The sequence below is a fragment of the Corvus kubaryi genome, unplaced genomic scaffold (genome assembly GCF_017639235.1).
Source record: "Corvus kubaryi isolate FWS band 111438036 unplaced genomic scaffold, C.kubaryi_AGA036_p1.0 37357, whole genome shotgun sequence".
In the NCBI taxonomy this organism is placed as follows: Eukaryota; Metazoa; Chordata; class Aves; order Passeriformes; family Corvidae; genus Corvus; species Corvus kubaryi.
The window spans coordinates 11,799,543-11,819,830 of NW_024581117.1; the positions used below are offsets into that span (position 1 = coordinate 11,799,543).

General features: G+C 38.8%; 1 protein-coding gene across 7 annotated transcripts in view; it reads left to right on the forward strand.

Annotated features, from left to right (window-relative positions):
* Positions 1-20,288, forward strand: part of GRID1 (glutamate ionotropic receptor delta type subunit 1) — a 496,676-nt gene that overhangs the window by 359,939 nt on the left and 116,449 nt on the right. For all 7 annotated transcript variants that reach the window (XM_042033280.1, XM_042033281.1, XM_042033282.1 and 4 more), the window contains exon 5: positions 15,551-15,604. In XM_042033280.1, the coding sequence (XP_041889214.1) occupies positions 15,551-15,604 (54 nt within the window). The remainder of the gene's footprint in view (positions 1-15,550; positions 15,605-20,288) is intronic.

Below are 20,288 nucleotides of genomic sequence, written 5' to 3' on the forward strand. Positions count from 1 at the left end.
CGTGCCAACATTTTGTACTTGTTAGCATACCTATTAATACAATCCTGCTGTTCTGTATGATCCCTGAACAGTTGCAACAGTGGTTTTCCTACCCGTGTCAGTGCTAGATTTGCAACATTTTATGCATGAATGTATTGTGTATGTATCTATCAAAATGCACATGTATACTATCAAGTTACGTCAAACTTGAGAAAATTTGCTCACATATTCCCAGGAATTGTGTGATAAATCCAGGAGTCAATTTTTGAGTCTCTGTTCAGTGTGGTGAGAACACAACTTTGTTTAAAATACCCTTTTGGCTTTGGATGTCACTACTGACCCGATTTTCTTACTTCCATTTTCCTTTTTTCTATTTTATGTGCCTGTCCCCAGACAGATGTGGGTGTGTGTATATATATATATCTGTGTGGGACTATATCCACAAAAAGCTTTACATACATAAATGTGTATATTTACCCAGGGAAGGGGTAGGTATGGATTATGGATTGACAGTTCTGGCTATGAGCTTCAGATTCATGAAGGAACAATCCTTCTGCCACCTTCCAGTGTTCAATTAACAATCAGGCCACAGACTTAGGAGTAGCTGCAGGAGTGATGCTGCAGGGTGGAATTTGCAAGTGCAAACTTGCAGTGATATTCTTATAAGCTAAGCTTTAGTTTTCAGTTTGAATGCTGTAATGGAGAAAGTGGTAAAAGGCACAGATAAATGTGCATAGCCAGAACACATCTCTCAAGCACTTTTCAAGCAGAGATACCAAGTGAGCCAACAGTAAGGATGTGTTTCTGGTCACAGCCTCTGGGACACTGTATCTCCAGGTGTGTGCTCTTTTTTCCCTCTTCTGGGGCAGAAAGCAGCAGGTTAAGCACATCCTTTGCTGTGACAAACTCTTCTCCTGAAGGCAAGAAATATTCCAAGGTTTTAAAGCAAGGATACTGTTGAAGGTCTTGGACAAGGATGAGTGACTTGAGCTCCTTGTTCTGTTACATGTTGTGGGTGATGTTTACCATGGACTTGATCTCTCTGCCCCAATTTCCAACTGCAAGAAAAGGTCCTGACATACTGTATTTATGGGTTTTTTCCTGCTCTTTTCTATTGAAAACTCTTTCTGTGTCATCTTGGTTTTCTGCAGTGGGAGTGGTATCAGCCTGATTTGAACATCGTGGTGGGTGGGTTTTCCCCCTCCCCAGAACTGTCATACCTACTTTCATCAAGAAAGTAGAGCCCCAGATTTCTTTACTTAGTTTTGGTATGTATTTTTGTGGTAATAGATAATCTTTTATAAGGACCTATTAACTGATCTACTTTACTAAAACATCTGGGCAAACTGGGTCTTAATAGTCTTCTAAATCCATCAGTTCTCAAGGATTTGAAGCAATATTTGAGAAAAAAAAGACCCCAGAGGATGAAATCTTGCCCACTTTGACTTGAATGGAGCTAATATTCATCCCATATTATTTTATTAATTCTTGAATCATACTTATTTTTGTGCAAGTTCTTCAGAGCTGAAGTAATCAGTCTTCTCAGCCCCAAATTCAGAATATAGCAATTCAGCTACATAAATAAATGGACTTTGAAAAATGAGTTCCTTTTCTTTGGCAGTCAAGCTTTAGTAAATAATAAACATTATGGTAGACAATCCTTATCACAATGGTAAAGGATTACTGCTTTTGTACTTAATGCTTTAAAAAATTAGAACACCTTAATCTTTTAAAAACAATTTGGGTTTGGAAAAACAAATTACATTGAAGCTGACAAGATGCCTGCCAAGTTCCAGGAGATGCAATTTGCAGCATCTGAGATACTAAACCTTGAATGCCTGAGTTCCTAATAGAAATAGGGCTTTAGTGTTAACTCTTTCAGCTCTGCTTAGTCTATAACATGTAAAGTGCATATTTTTGTGTCTTCCTCATAAAACCCAGGAGGCTGCTGCTGGGTTTCTCTATTGTCTCAGTGGTACGAGATAAGATATGAACTCCTGGCTTGCATGCTTCTGCCCCCTGAGAAGAGGGGCCATAAATATGTATTCTATAATCACTTTCATAAACCGATTGTGCAGTCTTCTGAAATGGAACTGTGTGTTTTGGCCTGCCACTACTGTTGTGAGGTGAATATAAAGTCTCCACATAAGACTAAGAAACCTTTTCATTCTAGGCCAGAATATATCTGTGATAATACTTGCATCCATATGTCTTTCATAGCATGGCCACGTGATTTCAGCAGGTGGGATGCTTTATTTTGTCCTCTTGGCGTACTTAATATAGTACTTGAAATACAGGAAACATATTCTATTATGGTTCTGCCACTCAACTATCAAACTTAAACTCTACTCCAACCTGCCAGTGACTACAGAAGTCTCTCTTTGTTGGTATTCGTACTTTCTTATTGACAACATTTCATCTGTTACACATCCATATCTATCTATACCTATCTATCCAGCTATGTCTATATCTATATATATCTTAAGGTCTAGTTGTTCATGAGTGTACAAATTGCTAGGCCACAGATAATGTAATTACACCTCTGGTGTTTTTCAAACTGCTGAAGTTTCAAATAATAGACTTTACTTTGTTATCAGAGTGCATGACCTTGTTTTTCATAGTAGTGAATTTCAGCGTAATTATATTATCTGGCTTCAGAAACCATCAATTTTTAAATGTTCTCTAAATACTTTTGTATTTATCGTACTTCCTGGTTTGCTATCATAGTTAATTCCTTTGATAGTATTTGTCAGGTTCATTGCTGATATTATTAAATAAGCAACTAAAGCTCTCAAGTTCCAAAGGAGTAACTGCTGGGTAAACTGGATAAATGAAACCTTCAAAATGTAAGGATGGCAAAAAAAATTTGGAATTTCTTAAGGTCTCTGTTGTGACTCTACGAACCTTGACTGTACTTAGCTTCATTTAAATAATGATTGCACTTTCTTACAAGATATATTATTGTTTTTTCTCTCTGACTTCAAGAATTTAGGTTTTATTAAATTCACACCACTCCTGCAGATTATTTTAATAGGTAAGGATTAGTCTTCTTTATTCAGCTTCGACTATAAGGCTGCTATCCCAAGTAGTCTTTCTTTACTTCCCTCACATAACATAGATTCCATGATATCCCTGTTTATTTTTTGTTGTCTGTTATCTTACTAAGTAAGTATCATTCCCTTTCTTATTGATGTTTTTACATCTTGCACTTTGGAAATGGCTGTTAGTATATCCTCATTAAAAATTTTTTATAGTCTTACAAATTAAAAGTATTTTTAGAGACTGTGAGCCCTGTGTGCTTTCTAATGTTTAATTTTCTTCTTGTAGTTTCAGATTTAGTCCCTCAAACCCTACACAGAAGCCTTACCTAAAAGCATCAGCTAAGAAATGTTCACTTAATGAAAATACTTTTCAGTGGTTGCATTTGCTGACTGTTTCTTTCTATCACAAGTGTTATCTGTCTGTTCCTCTTCATTAGCTGCATCCTAGTTCAATTTGCACTGTACATCTATCTCACCTATATATAAATCTTACTTTATCCAGAAGTAACTTTACAGTGACACCTGACCGACCTAAGTGAAGAAAGACTTTTTTTCTTTCTTTATTATTTCTTTTCTGTCTCAAGGCTGTATTTCTTGTCCTAGCTAGCTGACCTCTTCCTTCTGTGCTCTCTGATGGCAGGCCAGTCAATTTGTCCCTCATACAATTCAACAGTTCCTGGGATTGTGTGAATCACCAATCTTCTTAAGTTTATTTTTCCTTCATGTGCTTTGTGGTTACTTCCTACCTCCCCTGTCCTCTTTCCCCTCTTCTTCATTTATGTTTTTTAATCTTCTCTGTGTTGTCCCCACCACCCACAGGTCTCAGCCCTTGGATTTTATCTTCCTCTGTGCTTGCTGAGTTCTTGTGGTCTCTTTATTTGCTCATGTGTTTGCTCTCTGCAGCATCTCTGTTTCTCTTTGCAGAGAAGAGTATCAGTCCCAGATGAAGGTAACTGGAATATGTGGTCAAATGCATGGCCTTGCCCAAAAGTTTGGTGTGCCTAAGTAGATTCTGCAAACAGAGAAATTTGACCACAGCACAGACCTTATGGATAAAGCTATCAACTAACAGGCTTGATTGTTGTTTCCATCTCCCACAGATTTTCCCTCAAGGAGGATGGATTTCATGCCAAATTCATTGTTCAGCACTGTTTGTTGTGTTGTTACACAACAGGTTGCTGTCACTTCATCTTCAGAAAAAGAAATTAACACTTGATGGATGCTTTCATACATTAACCTGAAATTTGAATGGGATATACACTGAGACAATTTTTTGTTTTCTAGTCATAACTTGCCATAAACGTAATTGTTATATTAAAACTCTGTGCATTCCATAATATTTGGGGACTGTTTTTCTTCTCTCTAAGCAAATCATTAGAGGTTTAAAACACAGACTGGTAGTCCTCTACATAAATTATCCTGCATAAATGATGTACCATATAGTGGACTTCATTTTTTTTGTCAGTGAGGTGTAGGCTACTTTAATTAAACATAGTAGAAATTTTCCTTGTGGATCCTTTCATACCTGCATGGATGGACTGATAGAAATCCGTGCTAAGGATAGTATATCACAAGTCAAACCAACTCATATTCTAAAATTAGAAACTTATCAGTTTCCCTTTTTTCCTCCTCTGGATGTTTGGGAAACTCAGGTACATGGAAATTCTAACAAAAATCCGTATTTTGTCTAAATTCTACCTCAGAAACGTTGGGGGGAAATTGCAGTACTTAAAATGCTAGAAATTATTTAGTTTCAAGAGCAGAATCAAGGCCTAGTCTGAAATGCATGCAGGTGTCCCTTGAGTCAGAAGATAAGCTGTTGCTCCAGACAGTGTGGAAAGGTTTGAGCTCAAAACCCATTTGTCTATAACTTTGCAAACATTGTGTGAGCTTGTGTTAGTTAGATGAAGCAGAAATTTTTTCCAAGGATGAAATATGTTTTTTTCTTTTTTTTAAATTAGTAACTTTGCTATACACTTCTGGATAACTGTGTGCAAGCCTTTAGGAAAAGTAATTATGTTTTCCAGTCAAATCTGATCATGCCCCATTACTGTAATGTATATTTTTAATATCATTCTTGCTGCCAAAGATAAAGCTGATGCAGACTGGCAGTAATGAGATCACTGTGGGGCTTCCAGTGTATCTCTGCAAGCTTTCAGAAAGTATAGGTGCAAAACATGACGGGATTGGACCCAAGTGGTGAATATTTGAACATCTGCTTGAAAGAAAAATCTGTGAACAAAAAGTAAATTTATTTGTGTCTGCTCCCTGTTGGCATGAGCTGCACATGCACACCATGCTGGGTGACTGCTGCCTTCATACGCCTTTCATAAGCTTGTGAGGCTTTGCATAAAGTCCTTAAGGCTGTGGACATACTGAGGGAGAGGCAGCCCTTCCATACCACCATTGCTGATCCCCAAGTGTTTCCTCCTCCTACAGCATTCTGAAAGTTATCACTTGGCAAATGCACAGCAGGCCTGTATCCTCAGGCAGTCTGAAGGACAGCAAATATTCATTCCTCTTGGCAAGGCTGGTCAGGAAGAGTCTTGTGGTTTGAGATGGTTAAGGTGATCTTTAAGGTGTTCTTTAACACTCACTCAGCCTTTGGTACTGCTTGTGCATGTAAAGTGCCCTGTGACTGACAAGAAGGTCCTCAGACCTGTAAGGACTTTGCTTTATTTATGTATTTATTTTGCAATTTAAAGCAGAAGAGTGCTGTAGGCAGAAAAAGACTGTTTTGAAGGGGATTATGTTTCAGGCTGACTATTGCCATCTTTCCTTTAAAACCAGACATGATTTTTAAAAAATTTAAGAGAAGAGATAGAATGTATGTGAATGGATGCAAATATGAATATTGGACAGGGTAGCCTTTGATGTTGATGTACCTTTCCAAGTCCATAGTTTAAAACCCCATAACCTATGTAAAATAGCAGCTTCATCAGTATGATCAGCAGCTTTGTGCTAGAGGCAGTAAATCAGTATTCAGCTGTAAGTTCCTGAAAATCAATGTGGTCCCTTCATCCTACACCTGATTCTTTCATTTCAGTGTTTGTGGTATGTGACTCTCAGAGCTTCAGCTATCGTTCTATCAGGACAAAACATAAGCCTTTCGGAAGGGAGAATTAGGAATGTGTAAATTGTATTTTCACTCCTTAATTTAATAGCTAGGTCTTTGGTGCTGCGTGCATGTTAGAGAGGTAAGAAGTTTATATCTTTAATGGAATAGTTACCATCTTCTGTTTATACCTGCAAAAAGATCAAACTCTGGAAACCTCTGTGCAAACTCTACATATTTATGTTGAACTTGCAGTGCAAGCTGGAGCTGGAGTTTTAGCTGTTGCTCTGAGCAGAGCTGTGAAAGCCCAGTGAATGGGACTGGTAGTATGCACTGTGGAATGGTGCTCATTAAAAGGATGGAGAGCAATTGTCCATGCTTAAAATAGGTTTCTTTGCCTAGGGTCTATGCCTGAAAAAGCACTTTCAACCTTCAGACCAATGTCTACTCAACCCCCTGTAGGCTTTCCAAACAGAAGACTTAAACTGCTGTATTGTTTCAATGGCAGTTTCTCCTCTTAATGGAAGATAGGAGGAGAATCAAACAAACCAAAAAAAAAAGCCAACGTCCAAGTGCTGGGCAATTCTGACGAATTTCAGTTTATTCTTCGGATTATGACTCTTTCAAGGGTACAGTTCTCAACAAAACATTACAAAATTCTTTGTAAAAAGTCTCCAAAAAGCTGAGGCTTTTTATTAGAATATGGATATACAAACGTGTTGTTTAAAAAAAAAAAGGCGTTTTCGAAGTGAGCAAAATTTAGCTATTCTTTTAATAGCTAATAATTTAATAGCTAGGTCTTCAAATTCAACTTGGCATGTAGCTGTGGTAAAATTTTAAGTACCATATTTCTGGGAGGTTTTGTTCTTTAGTTAACATTAGATTCCTGTCTTTGCGGAAATGTTGCTTTCTGACAGCCGTGCAATTATCCAGTGTCACTACTGTGCCATGCAGTTAAATGGTCAACAGTTACCATGTTTATAAACACTGTGTGACATTTGAGCTTTGAAGAGTAAATTCTTACTGAATGCTTTTGGAAGAGTTCCATATACGGTATTTTCATGCATCGTTCCGTGGAATGTGCACTAAATGGAATGGCAGCGGAGATTGACTCTAATAAGCATTACGTATGAAATGGGAATCAGATTAAACAGAAATCCCAGGGCATTACATCGAAATGATTAAGGCTAAAACGATAGGCAGTGCCACATCTATTACAGTAGTTACTCAAGAACAATGCAGCTGTGTAGCCAAAGGAAGTTTCAGCAGTCTTCTCATAATCTTCCTATAGTTTTCTTCACCTCCAGTATTTCTCTTGATTAACATTTACCTTTTATGTAGGTTTCCTTCAGCCTATTTTTTTTGGTGATCACCTATGACCCAAATAACAGGCAACTAGTGCAGCGCAAACTTTAAATTGTATATGATGGTTTGTGTTGTTATCAAATTACATTGTGCAAAATGTCAGGTACACCTTCTAATTAGCATTCATCAACTCCAGGGGTAGGTGCAAAAAGCGGGTGAAGGTTTGGGTCATATTTACTCTTTTTTGTGTGAAATGCCTTGTTAGCAGCCAAAAATGGAATTCAGTTGTGGACAGTATTTGGGAATTTGCTCAGGGATGTGTTTTATTTTTTCCTCTTTTTTTTTTTCTTTTTTTTTTTTTCTTACTTCTTCCCACCCTTCTTTTTTATTTTTCTTCCCCACCCTATTAGGCTGAGTTATTTATCTTGTGAAGGAGCCGAGACAGAGGTTGAGAAAGGACCATCACATATCGTTAGGACAGAGAACATAAATGAAATATTACAGAGTTTATGGGGAGCAGGAACCCTGGAGAGCTGACTCAGACTAATGAGAGCATAGAGATCTCCATGCCCGATTTGGCCTCTCTTTTGTGGGAGATTCAGGCTGAATATGCCAGGTTTGTAGGCTTGTATTAATGGAGGAGCCTGGAATGGTTAAAATACCAGTGATAGCCTTTCAGTTATTACTTGTGCTTCATCAGGACCATGGAGGGAAGAACAGCTTTTCTCAGCAGTGTGGTTCTGCAGAAGCCTCAGACTTTATGTCCCTGCAGAGAGAGGGCTGTCAGTGATGTGTTTATAGAGTGCTGACCAAGAATGAAGTCATACATATAGAGAAATACCAAAAAGTGTGGATGCTAAAGGCAGGTTATGCTTGTGGTTCATTAATGGCTTGTAGGAAGCTCGTATGTACCAGGGTTCAGAGCTGACAGCTTCTGGTGTAAGTATAGGGAAATGAACTCCACCATTGACACGAGGTGTGGTGCTCAGGGAAACACAGGTGAGCCTGCTAGGTGCTTTGGAATAAGCATGTGCATACACAGTTCTGGGAGTATGTCCAGAAAAAATACAGAATTTCAGGCAAAACTTTTCTATTAAAAGTTCAAATTCTTGGAAAATGAGGTTCAGTAAGTAAGGGACAGTCAGAAAATGTTCTGATCTGAAAAAATACATCATGGAAACTCTTTAAGGTCCCATTTTACTGGTTAGAGAAGAAAAATTTCATATTTCACTTTGAAGTGATACTTAGAAATTTTAGTTAGCCTGTGTTAAATAATAAAATAAGCTTAAAGGTTTGATCCAGTTTACTGCAACTGATTTTTTTCTCTTCGAGATTCTTAGTCTGAATTATCTTAGTTTTATGACTTTTTATCTAGAGTTGGGATGTTGTACTGGAAAATTTTGTTTTGATTTCTGTTCTAATGGTACCATTAACAATTAAGCTTTAGAAATAGTATCAGTTTGGAGTGCTCTTTAGTATCCTGAAAGATTTATATTTATATAAATAATTTATTTATTGTGGCTAGTAATGCTTACTTTATTTTTAATCTAATAATGCTCCTCTGGAGATACTGAGCCAAGAGGTATTTATTTAAAATATAAAGGAAAGACGGTACTGGGGAAGTACAAAAATCTTAGTTACTGCTACAGAGAAACTGTTTTTCTGTGAACTGCTATTACCTGTGCAAGTCACACCTGGACAAGAACCGCACTATTTTAATTGAAGAAATATCTAAATATAAATTGGGTATCTAGGGGATGTAGAATGAACCCATCTGTTCAACCAAAATTGACTTTTTCATATCTGCTATCTTATTTGTATCCAAGATGAATACAAAGCTTCTCAGATAAACAGGTGCACTTTGATATTGTCCAATTCATTACTGTCAGTTGTAATGCAGTAGAAACTTGGTCTGTAGCTCTTCTTTGGGTTCAAAACCTGTTCCCTGATTCTTAGGATGCTTTCCTGGACATTTAAATCAAGAACAAAGCTATTTTAAAAAATACAAATCCATCTCTTCCAATGAATCCCAGCAGCTGGACCTAAGTTTGACTCAGGTTACAAAATGCTATAAAGAAGATAGTGATTTTTTTTTTTCTCCCTACTGCAGTTTTTTTGGAGTAGATTTCAAAATGATTCCAAAGAAATTTTCTTATTTTTGAGGGATGAGGGAAAGAAAACACAGTAAGTGAATATTTTCTCCAAAGATGTGAAGGGAAAAGAAAAAAAAGAAAAAGCTGCTTTTGGAAGCAACCTTACTTGGGACAAGAGCTGGATCAGTTTTCTTTTGAAACCTGTTCAGGGGAAAATGTAAATTGAGCAGGTAATGAATTAATGAGACTGATCCCTTATGAAAGATTTGCAAAGAGCTGAGATTTAGACTTGATTACTTCCCTAAGCCCTCCTTTGCTCACACTTTCAATATGAATAATAATAAAAAAGTTTTTTTCAAAAAAAAGTAAAAAATGGGTTTATCTGTCATTGTCATGCTGTTCTCCGGGAAGAACTCAGCTCTTCTGCGGGCTGTTTCCTCAGATACTCCACGGCCAGCAGTTCTCTGCCTGGCTTCTGCTCTCAGTGCTGAGGCAGACATCTGGTGCAGGAGCTCTGGGTGGGAGCCTGAGACCAGAGGCCCTGAACTGACAACCCTTGGCATGCCAAAGGGCCCAGGGACTTGTGGCCTGGCCAGCTGAGGGACACTGAGGGACATGGCAGAAGCCAATGACCCCCACACTTCTCCTTCTTCACACTGGGAGGGGATAAAACTCAGGAGTTCCTTTGTTTGTGGTGTCTCCTCAAAGGCACCAGCTCAAGCTGTTGTTATTTAGTTATTGCACCAAGATTAAATTATTTTAAGGATTAGGATGTCTGAGACACTGCTATGGGAAAGCTGGGATCAAGTCAGAAAGGGAACCTGATCTGTGTGAGTGAGGGGGGTGCAGCTGTGAGGGGGCCTCTGTCCCTCAGGTGGTCACTCAGGTGGTGTGAGTGTGACGGCCACAGGGGCTCCTGGATGCTCAGACAGGGAAGTTTCCTTAGCACAGGCACCCTGGGGCTGGTCTGTCTGGATGGTGGGGGTCTGCAGTGGGGGTCTTGCAATGGGAGTACATCTGTGGAGGAGGAGCTTTGTAACCAGACCTGGGGCCCGGAGCTGTGGTCCAGGGATGATCCGGTGCCACAGAGCACTCACTGCAATGCAGGTGCATCTGCTCCCTGATGACAGCTGTAATCAGTCATCACTTCATGTCCTGGTTTCAGCTGGGATAGAGTTAATTTTTCTTCCTAGTAGCTGTTCAGTGCTGTGTTTTGTATTCAGTGTGAGAATGACGCTGATAACACACTGATGTTATAGCTGTTGCTAAGGGGTGCTCACTCCAAATCAAGGACTTTCCAGTTTCCATGCTCTGTCCTTGAGGAGGTGCACAAGGAGCCAGGAGGGAGCATGGCCAGGACACTGACCCAAAGTAGCCAAAGGCACATTTCATAGCATAGAGCATCATGCCCAGTATATAAACCGGGAGAGTTGGCTGGGAACACCGATGGCTGCTCAGGAAAGGGCTGGGCAGGGGTCAGCAGGGAGGGAGCAGCTCTTTTGTGCATCATTGTTGTTCTGGGGTTTATCTTCCTCTGTCTTTTTGTTCTCTCCCTTTTCATTACAGTTACATTTTTTAAGATTGTTGTTGTTGTTGTTATTATTAAACCATTCTTATCTCAACACACACGTTTTACTTTTTTTTCCCTGATTGTTCTCCCTATCCCACTGGGAGAGGTGAGGGAGGTGAGTTTATACATGGTACTTAGCTGCTGGCTGTGGTTAAACCATGGCAGTTGCCAAGAGATTTGGTTTTAAGTTCTTCCAGCCTCTCTAAGGACACCCTTTTCAAATTATTTTCTAACTGTGAACTCCCCAGTTTACCCTCTGCTTTGTTTTTTCATTGTGGAAAGCTATGATGCTCCTTATCCTCACCATTAAGTTAAAGGATGTGCAAGTAATAACTTTTGCTACTTTGATATCTCTCCTAGCAAAACAGCCTGGTGGTTCATTTATATCATAGATTTCAGGGTGGCAACCCTTGTTTCCAAAAACTGAGACACAACAGGAACATCTCTTTGCCATCTGCAAGACATTTCCTTCTAGGATCCCAGGACTGGTTACAGGACTTCCAGACATTCCTACTGCCTGTTCCCCTGGGTGCACAGTGAGGAGACACCAGGTTTGTAACTATAACAGTGCTGCATGTAATTCTGAACTCTTCAGCACATCCTGCTGTCACTGGAACGCAGCTTGCCCAGGTCTGCTTGAACACCCACAGCATCTCCTCTCAGTTGTGTCTGGCCACTCAGCCCTGCATCCCTTTTTAAGCAGCCTGGATTTTGCTGGGAACAGCAAGGTGCTGACCCTGGCAAAGCAGCCAGGTATTGTGGAAAAGAGCCTTCCCTATTACTGGCCAGCCATTATATGCTTGGAGAGGTTTTCAGTTTCAGACTTTTTTAGAAGGTCAGGAAACGATTGTTTCTGTTCCCCCCTTTTTTTTTTTTCTCTGCAGAATTATTTCTGAACATAGCAGTATTTATTGCTTACTTTCCTAACTTCTCCTTTTAATCTTGCAACTGCCATTAGATAAAATAATGAACCGAGTTACTTACTCATAAAGGCAATGTAAATATTTGTTTTCCACTGTATTTCAATAAAATAATGTTGTCATGGATTACTGGCAGTAAATTATTTTAAGTTATACATTTAAAAGTAAACAAAACTATATACGTTAAACTATCTTTGATTATTTTTCATGAAGCTTGTTGTTCCTTTCTTTTATTGGTGTTGCTATGAGATCTGAAATACTCGTATTTAGATTTTCAGTGTCTTCTTATTTCATTTCTATTGCAAATGCTTTCTACTGAGAAATTTTAAACAGTTTCCTGCATTCACTGCTCCCCTTCCCGTCTTCCAGTTCTGGCCTGATTCTGATAGTATCATTTATATGTTGTCACTTGTCGTGGTCCACCGAGTGAATTACAATTCTCATGTTTGGGTTCTGCATTTTACATTTGGCTCTTGAAAGGTAGTTGGGGAGGGAGAAGGGCACAATCTCAAATAAACCTCTTTTTTTCTCAAATTTGTGGAAGTTATTTGCTGCTGAGATAAAACAAATGAAAAGTGGATGCTCTTTAATTTCCAGTGTGCTGTTTATCTCAAAAGCAGATTTTCTATTTGATAGAAATATTATGAAGCATTACTCCCAAGTGTCACCTAGAACCCATCTACATAGAAAGTATGAAAAGAACTGGGACATTTTTCACCCAATTAATAATTTTTCCATACAAAACTAGAACATATTTAAACCCGTGAATCCTTCCCCAATAGATGGCAGCGCTTTTACTCAGCTGCAATGATCTTACAAATTCATAGCCTACTTTCTTTATACAGAGTACATTTATCAAGTAGGATGGAATAGGTCCTTCAAGGATGTTTCATAGACTTTTTTTTTTTATTTTGAATGGATGGACACAATCTCAAACAAATGGCAAGATCTTGAACAGCTTGAATAATTAAGGATGGGTGACCATAATCTCCCAAGTGCTGATACCTTTTTCCTCTTTAAAGTAAAAAACCTTGGTAAGTTACGAACATGAAATTCTTTCTTAGAGAATTCTCAATAAATTTCCTTATGATAACACAGGTTTTCAGGACCTTGCTTTTCACACTGCTTAACTTTCATGAGCCTCCAGCAATACACTGGTGCTACCAGAAAGTTGAAACCAGAGAGCTGTTTTTCAATAGGGTTTTTTTAAAGATTTTTTAGGATGGCAAGTCTGTAAACATGGTACAAAATCTGAAGCACAAAATGCAAGAAGTTTCACCTCCCTCCCTTCAGCTCTGTAGGAGGAGCGCTGAATGGTCTGGCACTCTGATGACTAAAGATAAACTCTTAGCAGCCTAAATTTAGGCACCTCATTTTAAAAACTTTGGCCCAGAAATGTGAACCCAGAAGAATGAGATATGGTAATTCATTTCAAATTCCCTGGCTCTTGCGTCTCCCCAGACTGAGCATTTATTCATACAAATTGCTCACTGTTGCAGATGAATCACAAAATGTAGCCAGTGCAATAACTCTGCACCTGAGCATTATTTAATTCTGCTTTGCTAATGCTAGAAGCACTTTGCTCTTTCTCTATGTGTTTTAGCACCTGGCTCTTTTGGCTTTGTCTGAATGTGTTTGGGAGGTGAATAGGGAGAAAATGTACACATTTTTGCCCTCCTGTTCATCACTTCTATCTTTCCTAAGAGCTGCTGTTCCTCGATTAGGTGGTCAGCTTAATGTTCCTCCCAGCTTAAAGAAATGCAAGGGAGGCAATTACCAAGGGGACAAGTTTTCAGTGCATGTTTAGGAGAGGATTATTTTGTCAGAAGTGTTATCTCTAGTGGGTCTCATCTGCTTCGACACCAGGTTTTGTTACTTTCCTATAATGCTCTTTATGGTGAAGAGAATTACTGTGTTCCGTCTGTGGTGATTTTCGTCATTTGATGAGTTTGCAGTTTCTCTTGGGATTTTTGTCTCTTTAAAGGAGTATTTCAGCTTGTGGACGTGAGAAATAGGTGGAGGTATGTATGTTGCCCACAATTTTCTCGTATGTTTGTGTGGGCTACACAAATGAGCAAAATTTTACAACACAGTTACTTAGGCAAGTAATTGATACCATTTTTAAGGACACGGTGTAAGCTAAGATTACTGTTAAAGATGCTGGTGTTGGTTACTTAGTGAAGTTCTGCTTCATGTTTTTGAAGGGATCGGATATCCCTTAGCCTGTATTAAGGATGGATCTCTTGTCATTCCACTGCAGCCTTAGAAGTCGTGGGTGTTTATTCTGAGCCAGTCATCTGTAGTCGGTGTTGTAAGAGAAGGTGATTCATCCCATCTGACACTAAATATCTGAGAGGCTTATTATGCAAATGTGTTCTGAAGAGGAAGGTGGTTGATGATGTTCCTGCTCAGCCCAGTGCTACAGTCTACAGAGCCTCTCTGTACTAGTGCAGTAGTTTTTGAAATAGTGTGGAAATTATCCAGGTTAAAACCCAGTAACTCAAAGTATTTTTTTTGCCTGTATTTGTTTGGGTTTTTTTTAACTGGGTTCATAGGGCCATTTATAACAGAGAGATAAGAATATCTTTTCAATAAATGGGGTCGTACTGGTGCAGAGGAAAGAAGTGGTTGAAGGCAGGAACATTCAAAACTGTGTAATGAACTGCTTCCTGAAATACATGTGTGCACTGTTTTATTAGGAGAGATGAACACACAGCAGTAATTGTTTAACCATGTATTAAGCAGGGCATTAACAATATCACTGGCAGTGTAGTGTACATCTCTCCATGCTTGCTATCATTTTATTGGACTATTAAGTGTCTTGAAGTGAACTCATCTATGTCAAACAAAGGGAACTTCTATGTATGTTGCTGGATCCTTCCACTGAGCTTCTCCCTCAGTACTAGTAGTGCAGTCTTCCCCAGTTTTAACTTCCTGCTGGGTTATTGGTGTATGGATAAATATTCAAACTGCTGAGATGGGCTGTTTCTATATAATATATAGTGATTATCCGAGTTCGTACCAGGAAGACAAAAAAAGTGACCATGCGAATCATAACTTTGTCTTGAGCCTTATGTAAATACGAAGAGAGGATGACACACATGGACTTCATTTGAGCATCTCACAGTCATGTTTTGAATTAACTAGGTTAGTTAACAGATAAGCTATCAGAGGTGTAGTGAGCCAGAGACAATATATTTTGGGAGACATATTGAAAAGAAAGCCAGCCAAGTAGGATGCATTAGATATATCTCAGATAAGTTAGATCTCATGAACGGCATGTTCTGTGCAGTTATTCTCCACAGGATCCCTTATGCTGAGGTACACCCTGCCCCAGTGTGCTTTTGTGGTACATGTAAACAGTCAGGGTACTTCGGTTTAGGAACTGAAGTCAGAGAAAGGTGGCTACCACCAATTAGTTATGAAGCAGCAGAGGAAGAGATGCAAAGAACTATACTGAAACAATGTCAGTAGCACTGAAAACAATAAAAATTAGCTTTACAGTACATTTTTATATAAGTTCTCTCTGGAATATATTTCCCATGTTTTATTTATTTTTATTATTATGTTTCTTTTTATTTTTGTAGGCTGTGGAAACCAACCTTGCATCAAAGGATAGTCACTGGGTCTATGTAAATGAGGTAAGAAAGTCAAAAGAGAAAGCACAGCTCGCTACATTCACTCACCACCATCTTTTGTTTCATATGTTTTGACACACCAAACTGAGCATACATGTAGCATTTTTGCTTTTTGAATGGCACAAGGTTCAAACTCAGTGGTGTCATTGCTTGTCTGTCTTAGTTGAATTGGCATATGTTGAACACCAGAGGTCAAGAGAAAGCTTCCAGTATACCTCAGAGAAGCTGGGAGACTTCTTTTTTACCTTCCTGCTGACACTATTTCATTAGCTATTTAGGAAGCAGAGAATATCTCATAAGAAATCTCAAATACAGGCATCTCTCTGCCAGAAGCTCACCCTCCACTGCTGTGAAAGCCTGCACACAGATGCCAGGAGAGGAAAGAGCACTGAGGCTACTTGCAAGTTTAGTCCATTGAAATATGTATTTACATGATACACGGGCTTTCTCTAGTGCAGAACTGTGTTAGTGTATTGGCCAAGATCCAGAATAGCTTAAATTCAAAATGTGCTGTTTTCCCTCTGCAGCAAATGGTATCCTGTCCTGCTACAATGATTATTTATTTTACCTTAGTGCCATGATACCCTAATGGGAATCTGTTCAGATTCTCATTTAAAAGACAATGAAATGTTGCACAATATATAGTCATTTATAAATCACTGATAAATGGCAGTGTTTTATAAATTTCTGGTTTAAATAATGATTTATTAAAAGATACAAAATATCTAATTTAAAAAGGACAGTGTTCACTGTCTTATTTTTATATTATAAATGCATAGCTTCTAATTTAACAGCCAATTCCTTTGTTAATTTCTCACTCCTTTCTTTGCACCTAGCTAATAATTTTGGATAGGCAACTTTTAATAGTAACTATAAACTGTATAGAGTGGCATTAGAGAGGCTCTGTAATTAAAGAGGGGTTAGGGAAAGCGAGTCAAATCCCTGCTTGTAAAGGCTTTATAAATTCTTTCTAGTCCTTGTTACATTTAAGTACCTCCTGGTTTGTCAGCTGCTGTAATGACCCACTACAAAACGCCAGCAAGATGCCCAGAGAGCCAGTGTTTATATTCACATAAAGATAATGCAGTGCATATTTCCTTAAACATTTACAGAGAGGGAGTGTTTGTGAATTTTTTACTGCTGCTGTTATTGTTCAGATGTTAAACCTCACTTCACGAAGCCTGAGTCTGTAACATCGTGATAAAAGCCCTCGGCACTCATGCGCTAACGTGTGCTCTCACGTACACACACGAACACATCACACAGGGTGTCAGTTCTGCTTCTCTTTTGCAAGCTTTTGTTTTGTCTCCTTTGGGCCTAAAGACTGGGTAGAGAAGCTTGAGAGCAGCGTGTGAATTTAGAGTATAACTTTCTAGTGAAAAACACCAGTGCACACAATTTATGTCTCAAAATGCAATTAAGTCCAAACAGACAATTATAGAAGCTTTTTAGACTCATGAAATTTTGGAGAAATCTTTGCAGGCAAAAGGAAGAGGAAATGTCTTGGCTGTCCTTTCTTTAACAGAAGTGTTGGAGTTTGGGTGTGTGCTTAAAGCTGCTGTGAAAAGAAGGTGCATTGAGCATCCCCATGGATGCATCCATAGAAAAATGGAGGTTTCTTAGGGCTTGCTTCTTATTTAAGTGTGCATCCTCCGATGCTAGTAAGAAGACAGACTGATCATGCTTTCCATGTACATGTTTCCTGTTGGTGGTAGTGGGAACTGCATGAACATTTGATGGAAAAGATGATGCTGATTCTAACTGTGATTTGGGGAATGGAATTAACCCTTAATTCCCAGCAGTCAAATCATCTCTTTTTGATGTGTTTCCACAAGAGTAAAGGTCCATTATGCAAATGGACCAAAACCTTAGTCAGTCCTTTTATTGTCCTGGATAGATTAAGGACCCTACATTTATTTCCCTGTTCACCACGTGACCTAATGATGCCGTTGCAAGGAAACAGAAGTGCAGGGCTGGCTGATTGAAGGGGCAGTAGCAGGAAGAGAACACAGGGACAATTTTTTTCCACTGAGGTTCCTTGTATGAAGAGCACTGGATTGTAAACAGGCTTTTCAGGCCTTTTGCACTTCAGGGAACCATTTAAGGGCTTTGCACAGTTTGAACTGCTGAGATTCCTGACCCAGAACACCTTACAGTGAGCTCTGTTTCCCACCTCTCATCAAGCCAGTGAGCATCTGAAACTTGGACTTACCTTGCTGTAGTAAGAATGACTATATAGCATGGTATCATTTCAGTAAGAGATTTTATTGTCTTCTTACTTTAATTAAATCTATTTTACTCTCTCTGTACTGACAATCCAATAAACACTTGTGTTTGGTTATTTTTTTTACCTTTGTGCACCTTCCCATATGGTAGAATAGGAGTTAAGTTTCAGAGTTAGAAATATTTTATCACTTTTTCCTTACCTAAGCAAGACCACCAAGGTTTGGTTGAGCTAATTTAAGTGCGTATGGCTGATAAACTTATTACAGAGCAAATGAACAAATGTGGAACATGAGTTGATCTTGAATTACACAGCTGTACTGACAAAATGCTCTTTGCTGGTTTTCAATAGCCTGGGTCTGTGCTGAGGTAACTGTTCAGGTTGGATGGCATGCTGGTGAGAAAGGACTCGGTCATCTTTAGAAAAAGGCTGGCGAATTGGGAGTTGAATTTATTGTGTGGGGTTGGAAGGTTGAAACATTACCTGGCAGGTTTTCTAGGAGAAGAGAATACACAGGGATTGGTCTTTTCAGACAGTATCATGCCCTCATGTGTGCTCTTCAGAGCCAAAGTCCTAAAAACCCTCCTGGTTTAAAAATACATATTTGTGTGTCCACTTTTCTGGTTTCAAACGTTATGCTTCAAAATTGCAGATCTGTCAAAAGTAGTGGAGATTAGAGGGGGAAAAAAAAGAAATGTGTTTCTAACTACCCACCCTCTTTTTGATTCATGTTTCATCATCTGCACTTTTATTTTTCTTCATCTAGAATTACTAAATAATCCCTTGCTTTCATTTAGGTAGTGATGCTACCTGAATTCTGGGTTAAACATGCCAGGTAGCTTGTTAAAAGCAAGAATACTTGTGATTCTTGTCTGTGTAAAAGCAAACTCTTCCAAATTATGATTACTCCATGTTTAGCTGTGTCTCCAGAATAGTCCAAAACATTTTATTATCATCGATTGTGTTGGGAACTGCCAATTGCTTGCAGTTTTGACCCAATGGAAGATCTGTTAGAACATATCTGGTGTTCTGTTTGAACCTTTGCTGTTTATACCTTTAATGGTTGAAGTGACCCAGCAGCTTTGATAGCCATCTGCTGCTGCTTCTTTTGGCAAGACTGGCACAGTTGCAGATGGCCCCTATTTTTTGGATGTTTGTTTCCTGGGTTTTTTTCCCTAGTTTTCTTTATTATTTTTACTTTTCTCTTACTTTTCTTTCTCTTTCATACCTGACATCAAGCATCTCTGCTGGCTCCTCATGACATTTTTTATTCTCCCCTTCTCTTTTTCTGCCTTTTCTGGGAAAATGCTGTGCCTTCCCCAGGGCATGTGTCTGTGGGAGAGGTACAAGAGCAATACTTGAAACTGAATTTGGATGTGCTTGCATCAGGAACAGTGCTCCAGGAGCCTGTGTCTGCTTCTTTACTAGCAGCAGCAGTAGGTCTGGGGGTATAAATAGAATTAGAAACCATATTTCCCTTTTTGTGGGACATTTCATGGTTTTGAAATTGAAATCTCCATTCCAAGGGTAAAGAAAAGATAAATTATTCTGCAAAACTGGAATATGGAACAAAAATATAGTCAAATTAAACACAGGATTTTATTCCTTCTATCAATGTATTTAATTCTGATTCCAGGTTTCTAAACATTCACTGTTTTTATGTGTAAATCAGTAGAAAAGGTAATGAGCTACTCTTCCTGCAAGTGGAATGGTACAGAATTTGGCAGATAATTCGAATGAGTTGTTTCACTACTATGATGCCCTCTTTTAGATTTCTTTTTTAACTATTCAGAAGTTTAATTGAAAGCTGTAAGACAGGGTCAGGCAAAGCCCAAGACTACTCATTGATATAGGAGAGCACTTTTTGTGAAGGGCAGGTAAGGATGAAGAGCGTAACATGTCAAAACCATCCATATCTGCTCTGAAGCTGAAGGGAAGGAAAAACCTTTGCCTGGAAATATACAGAAGACACTGAGGAAGACTCTTTTTGAAAGAGCATTTTTTTGGACAAAAATGCCCCAAAGACAAGAAATTAAAGGAAGATTTTAAGTTCCCTGGCAGCTGAAAAAGTAGGGTTGAGATACAGGCAGGGCTTCACAAATTTCCTTTGATTGACGTTATCTGTGCGTGCTTAAAAAGTTAAGGCAGTCATCAGTTCAGATTTCATTATGGCTGAGGAAGAATGGGCTAGAAGCCAGAAGACAGTTGGTGTGAAAGTGGTCATGCCATGGCAACATGCACTTTTTGGAGAAGAGGGAGAGGTGGGAAGAGGACAGAAGGGTTAACAGACATCAATAAAAAGATTGTCCAACCTCACAGCTTTGGGAAACTATTAATGCTTTTGGAAAGATAATACAGTAAGCAAAGGGTGGCAAAAGAACTGTGGGATTCTCTGAAGATGAAGGCATAACAAGGTATCCTTATGGTTCCAGAGGCTTATCTTCACAGAACTTGAAATCAGAG